General features: G+C 45.0%; 1 protein-coding gene across 5 annotated transcripts in view; it reads right to left on the reverse strand.

The window, feature by feature from the left end:
* The window catches only part of tenm4 (teneurin transmembrane protein 4), an 811,512-nt gene that overhangs the window by 206,848 nt on the left and 589,383 nt on the right, over nt 1-15,281 (reverse strand). For 4 of the 5 annotated variants that reach the window (XM_031895585.1, XM_031895582.1, NM_001102688.1 and 1 more), the window contains 1 exon segment: nt 4,391-4,615. The exons of the other annotated variant lie outside the window; for it this stretch is intronic. In XM_031895585.1, coding sequence (XP_031751445.1) covers nt 4,391-4,615 — 225 coding nt within the window. 5 annotated transcript variants of the gene reach the window in all.

Here is a 15,281-nt window from a genome sequence, read left to right on the forward strand (position 1 = left end):
GGCTGCATACCATCAGCACCCAGTGAATGGGCCGAATGAATGGGCTTTCAGCGCACAGGAATTCTTCCCAGCACATCTGAATGACACAGGCTGCTCCTATACAATCCCCGCTGGCAGCCATTTGCATGAGTTCAGGTATCATTGTGGGGGCTGCGGGGGGCTCAGTGTTCAAAGGGGCTGCATTAGGGGCATTATCTGAGCCAATCATTAGGTGCTGTTTAGCCCACAACAATTGGGCATGTGTAGTGCTCTCTCTCACTCTCTTTTAAAGGATAATTACAGACTATGTGGTCTACCTTTGTCTGAGCCATGTGAAATGCATTCCCCTTTCAAGTGTAATTTGGTTTTAACTGTTTTGTTACTTTCTGGCAGAGCAGCCTTTTTGGGTTCCTGCCCTGGGGCCAGATATGGGAATAGGGGCTGTGGGATAGCAGGTATAGTAGGGAGAGATGGTGCCTATAGTAGCAGTGGGGGGATAATAGCCTCTGGGAAGGGACTGGGGCTGTGGGATAGCGGGTATAGTAGGGAGAGATGGTGCCTATAGTAGCAGTGGGGGGATAATAGCCTCTGGGAAGGGACTGGGGCTGTGGGATAGCAGGTATAGTAGGGAGAGATGGTGCCTATAGTAGCAGTGGGGGGATAATAGCCTCTGGGAAGGGACTGGGGCTGTGGGATAGCAGGTATAGTAGGGAGAGATGGTGCCTATAGTAGCAGTGGGGGGATAATAGCCTCTGGGAAGGGACTGGGGCTGTGGGATAGCAGGTATAGTAGGGAGAGATGGTGCCTATAGTAGCAGTGGGGGGATAATAGCCTCTGGGAAGGGACTGGGGCTGTGGGATAGCAGGTATAGTAGGGAGAGATGGTGCCTATAGTAGCAGTGGGATAATAGCCTCTGGGAAGGGACTGGGGCTGTGGGATAGCAGGTATAGTAGGGAGAGATGGTGCTTATAGTAGCAGTGGGATAATAGCCTCTGGGAAGGGACTGGGGCTGTGGGATAGCAGGTATAGTAGGGAGAGATGGTGCCTATAGTAGCAGTGGGGGGATAATAGCCTCTGGGAAGGGACTGGGGCTGTGGGATAGCGGGTATAGTAGGGAGAGATGGTGCCTATAGTAGCAGTGGGGGGATAATAGCCTCTGGGAAGGGACTGGGGCTGTGGGATAGCAGGTATAGTAGGGAGAGATGGTGCCTATAGTAGCAGTGGGGGGATAATAGCCTCTGGGAAGGGACTGGGGCTGTGGGATAGCAGGTATAGTAGGGAGAGATGGTGCCTATAGTAGCAGTGGGGGGATAATAGCCTCTGGGAAGGGACTGGGGCTGTGGGATAGCAGGTATAGTAGGGAGAGATGGTGCCTATAGTAGCAGTGGGATAATAGCCTCTGGGAAGGGACTGGGGCTGTGGGATAGCAGGTATAGTAGGGAGAGATGGTGCCTATAGTAGCAGTGGGGGGATAATAGCCTCTGGGAAGGGACTGGGGCTGTGGGATAGCAGGTATAGTAGGGAGAGATGGTGCCTATTGTAGCAGTGGGGGGGATAATAGCCTCTGGGAAGGGACTGGGGCTGTGGGATAGCAGGTATAGTAGGGAGAGATGGTGCCTATAGTAGCAGTGGGGGGATAATAGCCTCTGGGAAGGGACTGGGGCTGTGGGATAGCAGGTATAGTAGGGGGAGATGGTGCCTATAGTAGCAGTGGGGGGATAATAGCCTCTGGGAAGGGACTGGGGCTGTGGGATAGCAGGTATAGTAGGGAGAGATGGTGCCTATAGTAGCAGTGGGATAATAGCCTCTGGGAAGGGACTGGGGCTGGGGGATAGCAGGTATAGTAGGGAGAGATGGTGCCTATAGTAGCAGTGGGGGGATAATAGCCTCTGGGAAGGGACTGGGGCTGTGGGATAGCAGGTATAGTAGGGAGAGATGGTGCCTATAGTAGCAGTGGGATAATAGCCTCTGGGAAGGGACTGGGGCTGTGGGATAGCAGGTATAGTAGGGAGAGATGGTGCCTATAGTAGCAGTGGGGGGATAATAGCCTCTGGGAAGGGACTGGGGCTGTGGGATAGCAGGTATAGTAGGGAGAGATGGTGCCTATAGTAGCAGTGGGGGGTTAATAGCCTCTGGGAAGGGACTGGGGCTGTGGGATAGCAGGTATAGTAGGGAGAGATGGTGCCTATAGTAGCAGTGGGGGGATAATAGCCTCTGGGAAGGGACTGGGGCTGTGGGATAGCAGGTATAGTAGGGAGAGATGGTGCCTATAGTAGCAGTGGGATAATAGCCTCTGGGAAGGGACTGGGGCTGAGGGATAGCAGGTATAGTAGGGCTAGATGATAGTATTGCTCAGATTCACTGTTACCCAACCTTCATCCCTTCCGTTATTGTTAAGGAATAGTTACACTCTTTAAAAGACAAGATAAAGAATAGCGGTAGTTAAGTTGCTAACCCTTAGTTACCATGCCCTTTACATTAGACAACCTTACATAATGATAATAATGAGTTAGTACCAATCACATTTATACCCAGGCCCTGCCCCCATCAGACAGTTCTGTACATGATCTGCCCCCCCCCAATAAAATATTAATTAAAAAACCAACCCTTCAATGAAGTCACATTTGATGTGAATAAGAGCGCAGCCCCCGGTGACCCCCTGAACCAAAGAGCAAGACAAACGCATCTCACTGGGCAGAAATCCCGGCCGAGGCGCGAAATGTTAATAATCTCCAATGAGACATCCCTTAGCATAATCTCCAATTACTCTCCCCGGCTGATATGAACCTGCGCGGCGACAGAGCGGTATAAATAACCGGTGACATTTCGGCGCTTCAACCTCGCAAACTTTGCCGACTTCGCCGGGGAAGTTTTATCAGCCTTTTAATTACATTCCCCCTTTAGGAGGGTAAAATCAACAGCAGCATCTGAATCAATAAAGCCCCCAAAATGGAGACTTTGATTAATAATGTGCCTTAATGTGTAATAAACAGGGACCAACTGCATGGTGGAACCCAAGGGGGCCTGCTTCTTGTTTGCTGTTTGAACCAAAGACTCCCTGCAAGGGATGATGGGAGTTGTAGGCCAACAAGAAAAACAGGGCTACAAAGTTGAACCCCCTTGAACAACGTGTATTCATATCTATATATATACAGAACTATATACAGGCAGAAAGCAAGACACAAACACAGATAGAGACCAAGACATAGACAGAACTATAGCAAAACAGATACATATATATATATATAACATTACAATGGGATATATGAACACTAGGTAGGTAATAGGTGCAGTGATACAGTTAAATAATGCCAACATTCAGTGTCTTTTTAAAAAAAAAAAAAAAAATATATATATATATAGACAGATAAAGATATATTTAGAGATATAGATAGATAGATGATAGATAGATAGATAGATATACAACAATATCTACCCAATAAGAAAGTGACTACTTGTACAGTAGATAGGCATTAGCATGTCTATCTATCTATCTATCTATCTATATCTCTATATATATTTATAAATATCTGTATATGTATATAGACAGATAAAGAGATATAGATAGATAGATAGATAGATAGATAGATGATATACAACAATGTCTATCCAATAAGAAAGTGACTACTTGTACAGTAGATGGGCATTAGCATGTATAACTATCTATCTACCTATCTATATCTCTATATATATTTATAAATATCTGTATATGTATATAGATAGATAAAGATATATTTAGATATATATATATATATATATATATACACAACAATGTCTTCCCAATAAGAAAGTGACTACTTGTACAGTAGATAGGCATTAGCATTTATATCTACCTATCTATCTCTCTAAAGATATTTATAAATATCTATCTATCTATATATATATAGTAGCAGTAGTAGTATATATCAACTGCTATGGTTATGATCAACATGAGTTGTAGTTCAACTAGACACCTCTGAATAAACACAATGCAAACAGTTAACATGAAATATCCCATGAACGAGACACCCCCAAATATCCAGCACTTGGGGTACAGACATATAACACCTAACAGAGAAGCAGCAAACCAAAAGTTTCTGTAGGAGCCAATGGCAGCTCCAACCCATAAAGCAGATTTGTAAACACAGCGGCACGTTGGGATGTTTCACATGGGGGGGGGAATAAAGAGACAAACTGCAACTGCTCCCCAGTTAGAAGGGCAGGTTATACAAGTTCTACATTGTATCAGCAAACTTAGTAGAGTGCAAAATGCAAGAGACAGCTTAGGAGTCGGTCTCTCTAAGGCATGAAAGGTATCACTATTTCCCAATGTGCTAGATGTGATGCATCGGCAGCCCCCCCAGCCATAGAGTAAGGATTAAGGTACCCCCCACCCCAACCCCTGAAGTAAAGAGAAGAAGAAGGCACTCACCATTGGCAGGGACAGCCAGGTTTGCAGAATCACTTTTAACTAAGAAGGAATTAGGGACAAAGTCTCCTTCAGAGTCAGAATCCTGCGCTGCTGCTGCTGCTGCTGCTGGGGCCACAGAGCTGCCTAGTAGCCTCCTCTGGCACTCATTGGCTGCTGGGCTAGGGGGAGGGGAAGGGGTTTGTTCAATTGGGCTTGATGAGGCAGATGAACAATGCAAGGGAGGACCTGTGAGAACCACAAACATACACACAAATCAGACTGCTGAAAGGACACAGTGAGGTGGGAGAGATCTGCTACATGCAGCACAGTGGGAGCTGGGGGGCCGCAGGAGGGGAGGCACACACTTATATATATATATATACTGCTGGCACCTGCCTGGCACATCACTCCCGCTGCCTCAGGCTTAACCTCTTATGGTCTGCAGGGAGGCACAGAAGGGGTTAAGGCTGACGGAATCCTACGAGGGGATCCCTGGGGCACATGGATCTGCTCTATGGAATGGGTTTCTGCTATGGTGCAACTGGACTACAGCTCCCAGCATCCCCTGCCAGCCTCAGACATGCAGGATTAAAAACTGGAATTGTATATATATCTATATATATATGTTTTTTTTCTTTTTTAAATTTAACCCCTTGACAGTGCTGGAATTTTAACATTCAGCTCTCTGGATTCCAGAATAATAATAATATGCTGTTTCTAGCTGTATTTCCAGTGTGAAATACAGTCCCCAGCAGAGGCTTGTCGTCTTGCTCAGCATTCTGGGAACTGTAGTTTAGTAGCAGCAAGACAAGATCCCAGAATAAACAGGGATCAGGCAACCTTAGGAGTGGATCCCTGGGGCACACAGATCTGCTCTATGGAATGGGCACTGCTGCCAGTTTCTGCTATGGTGCAACTGGACTACACCTCCCAGCATCCCCTGCCAGCAAAAGGCAGGGCAATGCTGTGTGCAGTTTAATAGTATATATATATATTTTTTTCTTTTTAAATTTAACCCCTTGACAGTGCTGGAATTTTAACATTCAGCTCTCTGGATTCCAGAATAACATGCTGTTTCTAGCTGGGGATACTGGGGTTTGTAGTTCAGCCCAATGCTACATTTCTAACATTTTATTTCCAATGTGAAATACAGTCCCTGGCAAAGGCTTGTCATCTTGCTCAGCATTCTGGGAACTGTAGTTTAGTAGCAGCAAGGCAAAATCCCAGAATAATCAGGTATTAGGCTCTCCAAGTGTTTCTGAACTAAAACTCTCCGTGACAGGGAATGCTGGGATTTGTAGTGCAATAACAGGTAAAGGTGCCAAAGTAAATAAATGACCATGATTTGGGTCAGATTTGCCAGAATTTGTTTTTTCTTGCTTTTATTTTTGCAGCCAGCAATATCAGTGTGTGGCGCCCCTTGTGGCAGAGAGAGGAAACAGAGACAGAGACACAGTACATGCACATTGCCTATATTCCTACAAATGTTCATGTTACACACAGTGATGTACAGAGTCGCAACTCACCAACAAACATTGAACTGTAACACAAAGTGAATAAAAATGGACACAGAGAGATTATAGGGGGCAGAAGGGGCAACCAACTGTCTAACTTACATGGGGCACAAATAATGGAGTTACTGGACTGATCCCTTCATTCTTTATAGTGAAGAGTGTTTGGCCGGTCATTAAAGCTGAACTATAAGCTGAAGGCTACTCAGACTAGCTGAAGGCTCTCAGGGCATTCTGGGACTTGTAGTATTTCAGTCAGTGAGAGAAACCCCCTTACATGCAACAGCAATTTTATATATGAAATTTCATTAAAGCTGAACTATAAGCTGAAGGCTACTCAGACTAGCTGAAGGCTCTCAGTGCATTCTGGGACTTGTAGTATTTCAGTCAGTGAGAGAAACCCCCTTACATGCAACAGAAAGTTTATATATGAAATTTCATTAAAGCTGAACTATAAGCTGAAGGCTACTCAGACTAGCTGAAGGCTCTCAGTGCATTCTGGGACTTGTAGTATTTCAGTTAAGGAGAGAAACCCCCTTACATGCAACAGAAAGTTTATATATGAAAGCAGGGACTGCTTTGAGGTCCTTTATTATGATTTTAGCCCGGGGGGCTCTAAAGGCCGCTATCTCTAACTGCCACATCCAAAACTAGGGCCCTTTGTTCCGCCACCCAACCATCCCAGATTGCTGCACTGTGAGCCATTAGAATAAATGGGAATATTTCCCCCCCCACACTATTCCCAGCTCCCCTCCACATGTATCATTTATAGCCCCTAATATAAAATATATGCTGCCCCCCCCCCCCAATATCCCTTTTATGCCCCTCTGTTCCTCGCTTTGCTGAATTATTGACACCGGGAAGGCGACAGAGCGGGATTTTTTTTCTCTTTGGGCCAAACTTTTCCCTTTTGGGAGTGAATAAAGCACAGCTGGACACCCGGGGCTTAAGCCGCTCACTCAGCCTAATGCTTACAGTGATTGACAGCGCTGTCCCTCCCCCAATAGGAGGAGTCAATGGGGGGTCATTAATCATTTTCACTTTTTTTTTGAGGGGGGGAAAGACAGCGGCGCAGTCCGATCAAACATGTTATTTTGCAACAGGAATGCGACGGCGTATACAATGGCCATGTTTATACACAGGGAAAGAATACATGGCGGCTCTGTGAATTCTTAATTACATTTTCGCCTTTTTCCTACAAGTTCACACATTTTTATGGATCTGTTCATTCAGCGACAGCGGCGCAATCCGTGTGGCATTCATAGCTGCTGCATTCTGTGCTTCAGGGAGCCGGGGGTTAATTCTATATTTTAAAGGTCAAATATTCTTAGGGTCTAGGGAAAAAAAAAAAAGAATTCTCTCCTAATTCCCACACCTTGTGTCTCAACCCTTTCTCCTTGTAGAGTGTAAGCTCTTTTGGGCAGGGCTCCCTTCCCCTCCTGTATCGGTTACTGATTGCTTTATATGTTACTCTGTATGTCCAATGTATGAAATGCAGTAATTCCTTGTAGAGTGTAAGCTCTTTTGGGCAGGGCTCCCTTCCCCTCCTGTATCGGTTACTGATTGCTTTATATGTTACTCTGTATGCCCAATGTATGAAATGCAGTAATTCCTTGTAGAGTGTAAGCTCTTTTGGGCAGGGCTCTCTTCCCCTCCTGTATCGGTTACTGATTGCTTTATATGTTACTCTGTATGTCCAATGTATGAAATGCAGTAATTCCTTGTAGAGTGTAAGCTCTTTTGGGCAGGGCCCTCTTCCCCTCCTGTATCGGTTACTGATTGCTTTATATGTTACTCTGTATGCCCAATGTATGAAATGCAGTAATTCCCTGTAGAGTGTAAGCTCTTTTGGGCAGGGCTCCCTTCCCCTCCTGTATCGGTTACTGATTGCTTTATATGTTACTCTGTATGCCCAATGTATGAAATGCAGTAATTCCTTGTAGAGTGTAAGCTCTTTTGGGCAGGGCTCCCTTCCCCTCCTGTATCGGTTACTGATTGCTTTATATGTTACTCTGTATGCCCAATGTATGAAATGCAGTAATTCCTTGTAGAGTGTAAGCTCTTTTGGGCAGGGCTCCCTTCCCCTCCTGTATCGGTTACTGATTGCTTTATATGTTACTCTGTATGCCCAATGTATGAAATGCAGTAATTCCTTGTAGAGTGTAAGCTCTTTAGGGCAGGCCTCACAAAGCTGCAAAGAGTTACGGTGAAGACACACTGAGCTACTAGTAGCAGCTACTTGTCATGGCTACTAAACGCCAGAAAATCCCCTGCCATAGACAATACTGAGAATTGCCGCTGCTAAAACACACATAGAGACAATTATCAGTAAATGATCAGCATTGTCTATTTTAGTAGCCACAACAAGTAGCTGCTACTAGTAGCTCTGTGTGTCTTCACCCTTAAGGCGGCAAATAATTCAAAAACTATGAAAAACAAAAAATGAAGCCCAATTAAAATGTTGCTTAGAATTGGCCTTTCTATAACATACTAAAAGGGGTGAACCCTGCTTTCCCTATTACACCAATGGGCCAGTCCGATCCTCCCACGACTTATTGGCACCAATGTTAATGAACTCTTTTACAATTTTTTTTTTATTTCTGGAATATTTTATATATGATTCTAATAATGAAAAGCAAAATATATCCTTTTATTTAAACAGATCTCATCTTTGAAAAACACTGAATTAATAAAAAACACACACAATCTGATATCATGTATAAGGACAATGCCAAGCAGTGGGTACCAGCAGGGCAGGCTGTTCCCTGGCACAGACAGGGTTAAGGGACTAGTAAGGAGGCTGAGCCAATTAGTGCTAGGACAGAAGAAAGAGTTAATTATTAAAGTCCTTTCAAGCCTTGCTGCCCCCCCTCTTGTACTTAGGCGTAAATGCGCATTAAATATTTGTAAATATACAATTAAGCGGATTAGAGTGAGAATGTGATTGGCCAGTTGGGTTCAGTTGTCCCATTGATACATAGGCTGTAGGGCTGCGCAATCCCTGGGCCAGAGTGTGGGTTTGTGCCCCCTGGGGGCGCTGCTTGCAGAGATGCGGGGCAGGTTGCGTTGCACTTGGCACTAACACCCAGGGGACACAAACACACACACTTGCAGGCAGTTGCTCCAGACAGGATTGAACTCACAGCCGGGGATGCAGCTCCGAGCCTCCAGCCTTGCATCATGTAGCCTTCCCTGCCTTCCCACTGACGACACATACTGCAACATTGTAGCAAGCAGATTAACAGGCAGGTTGCATTGGAATTACAGCATAGGTCATGGGTGTGCAAGGTGTGGCCTTCTGCTGCCAGGGGATGCTGGGAGATGTAGTCCGGCAATAGCTTGGGCTCTCCCTCATTCTGAGGTCTGAACTTTCCCAGGCAGCTTTAATAGACTAAATGTGGGTCTCTATGGAGCCATTCCCTACACAAGGGGGGTCTCTCAGTAATGCAAACACTGCCCCCCAATGGTATAAAGTATATGACTTTTAATTAACCCTTTATGGACTCACACACATTACACATTGAAATTTCTCTTCAGCCCCAAAGGGATCAGTTTAATGAGTTTGAGTTCTGATCTGCTGCACTTAAGAGTTAATCCAATGGACAGGAGTTATCTGCAGCACTTAAAGGGTTAACTTGATGCGCTTGGGTTATGCTTAAAGAGTTAACTCAAGTACATTAGATTATCTGGATTGTAAGCTCTACGGGGCAGGGACCTCCATGATCTGTGGCGCTTAAAGAGTTAACTCAAGTACATTAGATTATCTGCGGCATGTAAAGGGTTAACTTGATGCGCTTGGGATATGGTCGGTGACGCTTAAAGAGTTAACTCACGTACATTAGATTATCTGCGGCATGTAAAGGGTTAACTTGATGCGCTTGGGATATGGTCGGTGACGCTTAAAGAGTTAACTCACGTACATTAGATTATCTGCGGCATGTAAAGGGTTAACTCAATGCGCTTGGGTTATGGTCGGTGGCACTTAAAGAATTAATTCAAGTACATTAGATTATCTGCCACACATAAAGGGTTAACTTAATGCGCTTGGGTTATGGTCGGTGGCGCTCAAAGAGTTAACTCAAGTACATTCGATTATTTGCAGCACGTAAAGGTTTAACTTAATGCGCTTGGGTTATGATCTCTGGCGCTTAAAGAGTTAACTCAACTACATTAGATTATCTGCCGCATATAAAGGGTTAACTTGATGTGTTTGTGCTATGGTCTGTTGCGCTTAAAGAGTTACCTCAAGTACATTAGTTTATCTGCCACACATAATGGGTTAACTTGATGAGCTTGGGTTATAGTCGGTGGCACATAAAAAGTTAACTTTGTGCGCTTAGAGAATGGCCTGGGGTGCATAAAGGGTTATTTTAATGTGCATGCTTTATCATCTGTGGCACGTAAAGGGTTACTTACAGGCACTTAAAATATGCTCCGTGGCATAAAGGGTTACAATCTGCGGCACAAACAAGGTGATTTAATGCTGCAGAGTTACCATCTCTGACACATGGAGGGTTATGTTCATGCACTCGCTCTATGATCTGTGGCAAATAAAGGGTTACTTAAATGGTCTGGGGATATGTAATGCACTTGAGTTATGGTCCCTGGGATATCAAGGGTTAATTAAATTCACAGCACTGTGCAGCCCCTCCAACCTTTCCCAGGGCTCTGGTGCCTTCAGGCTGAATGATTCCCGGGATACTCCCCCTAGTGGCAGCTTGCTGGGAACTGCAGCACCCTGGCACGGCAGGAGCTGGGCACAGGCAGCTGCCTCCAACCCTCCCATACCCCCATTGTATGTATATATGTATATCTTTATTTATAAAGTGCTACTTATGTACCCAGCGCTGTACAGTAGAATACATTAATACAAACAGGGGGTTAAAGATAATAATAGATAAATACAAAGTACAACAATAAATACAGATAAATACAAGATACAGTTGCAATAAGTTAAGAGTCAAAGACACAAGAGGATGGAGGTCCCTGCCCCATAGAGCTTACAATCTATATATTGTAAGCAGCAGTCCTGCCCTGCTTTATGGCTGAGATTCTAGCTATCTGTATAACAGAGCATTCTGTCACAGTGGCACAGATCCTATCTGATCCCCCCATTGTAAGCAGCAGTCCTGCCCTGCTTTATGGCTGAGATTCTAGCTATCTGTATAACAGAGCATTCTGTCACAGTGGCACAGATCCTATCTAATCCCCCCCCATTGTAAGCAGCAGTCCTGCCCTGCTTTATGGCTGAGATTCTAGCTATCTGTATAACAGAGCATTCTGTCACAGTGGCACAGATCCTATCTAATCCCCCCATTGTAAGCAGCAGTCCTGCCCTGCTTTATGGCTGAGATTGTAGCTATGTGTATAACAGAGCATTCTGTCACAGTGGCACAGATCCTATCTGATCCCCCCCCCCCCCCCCCCCCCCCATTGTAAGCAGCAGTCCTGCCCTGCTTTATGGCTGAGATTCTAGCTATCTGTATAACAGAGCATTCTGTCACAGTGGCACAGATCCTATCTGATCCCCCCCCCCCCCCCCCCCCCCATTGTAAGCAGCAGTCCTGCCCTGCTTTATGGCTGAGATTCTAGCTATCTGTATAACAGAGCATTCTGTCACAGTGGCACAGATCCTATCTGATCCCCCCATTGTAAGCAGCAGTCCTGCCCTGCTTTATGGCTGAGATTCTAGCTATCTGTATAACAGAACATTCTGTCACAGTGGCACAGATCCTATCTGATCCCCCCCATTGTAAGCAGCAGTCCTGCCCTGCTTTATGGCTGAGATTCTAGCTATCTGTATAACAGAACATTCTGTCACAGTGGCACAGATCCTATCTGATCCCCCCATTGTAAGCAGCAGTCCTGCCCTGCTTTATGGCTGAGATTCTAGCTATCTGTATAACAGAACATTCTGTCACAGTGGCACAGATCCTATCTGATCCCCCCATTGTAAGCAGCAGTCCTGCCCTGCTTTATGGCTGAGATTCTAGCTATCTGTATAACAGAGCATTCTGTCACAGTGGCACAGATCCTATCTAATCCCCCCATTGTAAGCAGCAGTCCTGCCCTGCTTTATGGCTGAGATTGTAGCTATGTGTATAACAGAGCATTCTGTCACAGTGGCACAGATCCTATCTGATCCCCCCATTGTAAGCAGCAGTCCTGCCCTGCTTTATGGCTGAGATTGTAGCTATGTGTATAACAGAGCATTCTGTCACAGTGGCACAGATCCTATCTGATCCCCCCCCCCCCCCCCCCATTGTAAGCAGCAGTCCTGCCCTGCTTTATGGCTGAGATTCTAGCTATCTGTATAACAGAGCATTCTGTCACAGTGGCACAGATCCTATCTGATCCCCCCCCCCCCCCCCCCCATTGTAAGCAGCAGTCCTGCCCTGCTTTATGGCTGAGATTCTAGCTATCTGTATAACAGAGCATTCTGTCACAGTGGCACAGATCCTATCTGATCCCCCCATTGTAAGCAGCAGTCCTGCCCTGCTTTATGGCGGAATTTCTATCTTTATAAAAAAAAAAAGATTAATAATTCTAACACAGTTTTCCTTATGTGCAGTAGGGGGGTCTTTATTTTGCACCTCATATTGTCATTATTGACAACTTACCAGTTTCTCGCCACAAAACTAAGTTCCAATCTGCATACAAAGCATTTTTTCTTTAATGACTTGCTAATAAAAAGTCTCTTTATTCTTTTGTCATCAGATTAAGTGCAGAATATCTAACGGCAGCGCAGAGTTATTTTAGCAGATTATACAACACCCTTCCTCTGGATTTGCATTGCAAATGCCTTTTTGTGCTTAGGGTACAGAGTGTTTTGGAGTCATTCGCACTAAGGGGAGGGCGCGCTAAACGGAGACAAAAGTATTTAATTTATTACAAAGTTACAAGTGGCGGGCTGCCATGCTGTCCAGCGGGTAGAACGACCCTTTGTTATAGGGATATGTATATTTGTCTGCATAATACACTGTACAGAGCACTCAGGCACCTCACTCATTTCATACAGGCAACATACGGAACTCCAATGCTGCACGGCTGGTTAATAATGGCTGCTTAGGTGGCACTGCAGTCTGCACCGGACATTTGTGCTTTTCATTCATTACTGAGTAGAAATACTGAGAATGATTCCCTTTTCTCTGTAATAATAAAACAGTACCTGTACTTGATCCCAACTAAGATATAATTACCCCTTATTGGGGCAGAACAGCCCTATTGGGTTTATTTCATGGTTAAATGATTCCCTTTTCTCTGTAATAATAAAACAGTACCTGTACTTGATCCCAACTAAGATATAATTACCCCTTATTGGGGCAGAACAGCCCTATTGGGTTTATTTAATGGCTAAATGATTCCCTTTTCTCTGTAATAATAAAACAGTACCTGTACTTGATCCCAACTAAGATATAATTACCCCTTATTGGGGGCAGAACAGCCCTATTGGGTTTATTTAATGGTTAAATGATTCCCTTTTCTCTGTAATAATAAAACAGTACCTGTACTTGATCCCAACTAAGATATAATTACCCCTTATTGGGGCAGAACAGCCCTATTGGGTTTATTTCATGGTTAAATGATTCCCTTTTCTCTGTAATAATAAAACAGTACCTGTACTTGATCCCAACTAAGATATAATTACCCCTTATTGGGGGCAGAACAGAACTAAATAAACCATTTTCATAAAAATATACTTTATTAGTAGTATGTGCCATTGGGTAATCCTAAATAGAAAACTGCCATTTTAGGCACTAAGGGCCGCCCCCTGGGATCATAGGAGTCACAGTGCACACAAACAAGCCAAGGCACACATACATGCTAGGCCCCATCAGCCAATGAATGGACAGAGTTCTGCCTTTTGCTCGCTAATTCGGCCCCATATTGGACGCAATTTAGCATTGTGGTTTAAAAAAGGGACCAAATTGTACAAAATGTATCTGTAAATAAGGCATCTGTGTCCAGTGACCTTGAGCCTTGGTGAAACGGGGGCCGGACACGTAGCCTCTCCCTCTCGCCGCTTCATTCCTCAGTTCTCTCTCAGATAAAATGTATTGATCCGATGTAAAAATATGTTTTGCCTTGAGAGCGAATAATCCATGGCTCGTTTATGGCTGATAAGCATACGCTGATGAATCTGCAGCCAGAGCCATTGTTCTTCCCGTGGCTTCTCCGTTGCCTCCTTAACCATTCGGGCCCAACGGGGCCCCCAGAAATGGAAAATACATGGAATTATCGACACGGGAATAATGGGAAGGGGGTATTAAATTCATATTCAGCTTTCATGACTGGGCAAAAAAATACATAAGTCAGAAAGGTATTGGCACAGGCATTATCAGATAGGGATTGGGCGGCCTGGCCAAGCTGGCATTGCATTGAATTAGATGGAGGGGTTCAGGGTCGGACTGGGCCAGCAGGACACCGGAAAAAAACCTGGTGGGCCCCAATCGTGTTTACTTATAAAAGCTCAGGGGGAGGGACAGGGCCCCTGCAGGGGGTGTATGGGGGCAGCAAGGGCCTCTGCGGGGAGCATGTGTGGGCAGTGGGGGCCCATGGGGGTCTGTGTGGGGCCCCCGGGGTGGCAGCCCCAGTGGACCCGCACACCCCCAGTCTGACCCTAGAGAGGTTTACCTTTCTCACATTTCGGAACAGCGCTATATAATAATCCCAGCTTCATACAGTATAACCCGCCATTATAAAGAGAATCCCCACCCAAAGGCAGAAGTCAGGTCTGTGACTCAGCTGGTGTCTGCTACATTGTTTCAGGAGTCAGAATCAGCAGTGCAGAGAATATAAACAGCCAGACTGAAAATGAGTCATGGATCTTTTGGAAAGCTGCTTAGAATTACATTTTGGGTGGCGTTAATTATTAACTATGTATGTATGTATGTATGTATGTATGTATGTATGTATATCTTTATTTATAAAGTGCTACTTATGTACCCAGCGCTGTACAGGAGAATACATTAATACAAACAGGGGGTTATTAAGATAATAATAGATAAATACAAAGTATAACAATAAATACAGATAGATACAAGATAAATACAGTTGCAATAAGTTAAGAGTCAAAGACACAAGAGGATGGAGGTCCCTGCCCTGTAGAACTTACAATCTATATTATAGGGCCACCATCAGTGGGGGGTAAAGTCAGGGTTGGACTGGGGGGTGAAGGGCCCACTGGGGCTCCTGCCAGAGGCCCAGTCCAACCCTGGGTAAAGTGGTACTTCAGTCAGGGGCTTTGTGGCAAATGGTGGAGCCAGAATGAAACAATGCATTTTGTGGATAGTGAAAGGGACGGGGCCTGAGGGCAGTGGGCGGGGTTTGGGTGTAAATGGGGCATGGTTGCAGGATAGGGGCGTGACTGTACAACATATTACTGATGGAGGCCTTGCCTA

The sequence above is a fragment of the Xenopus tropicalis genome, chromosome 2 (genome assembly GCF_000004195.4).
Source record: "Xenopus tropicalis strain Nigerian chromosome 2, UCB_Xtro_10.0, whole genome shotgun sequence".
Taxonomy (NCBI): domain Eukaryota; kingdom Metazoa; phylum Chordata; class Amphibia; order Anura; family Pipidae; genus Xenopus; species Xenopus tropicalis.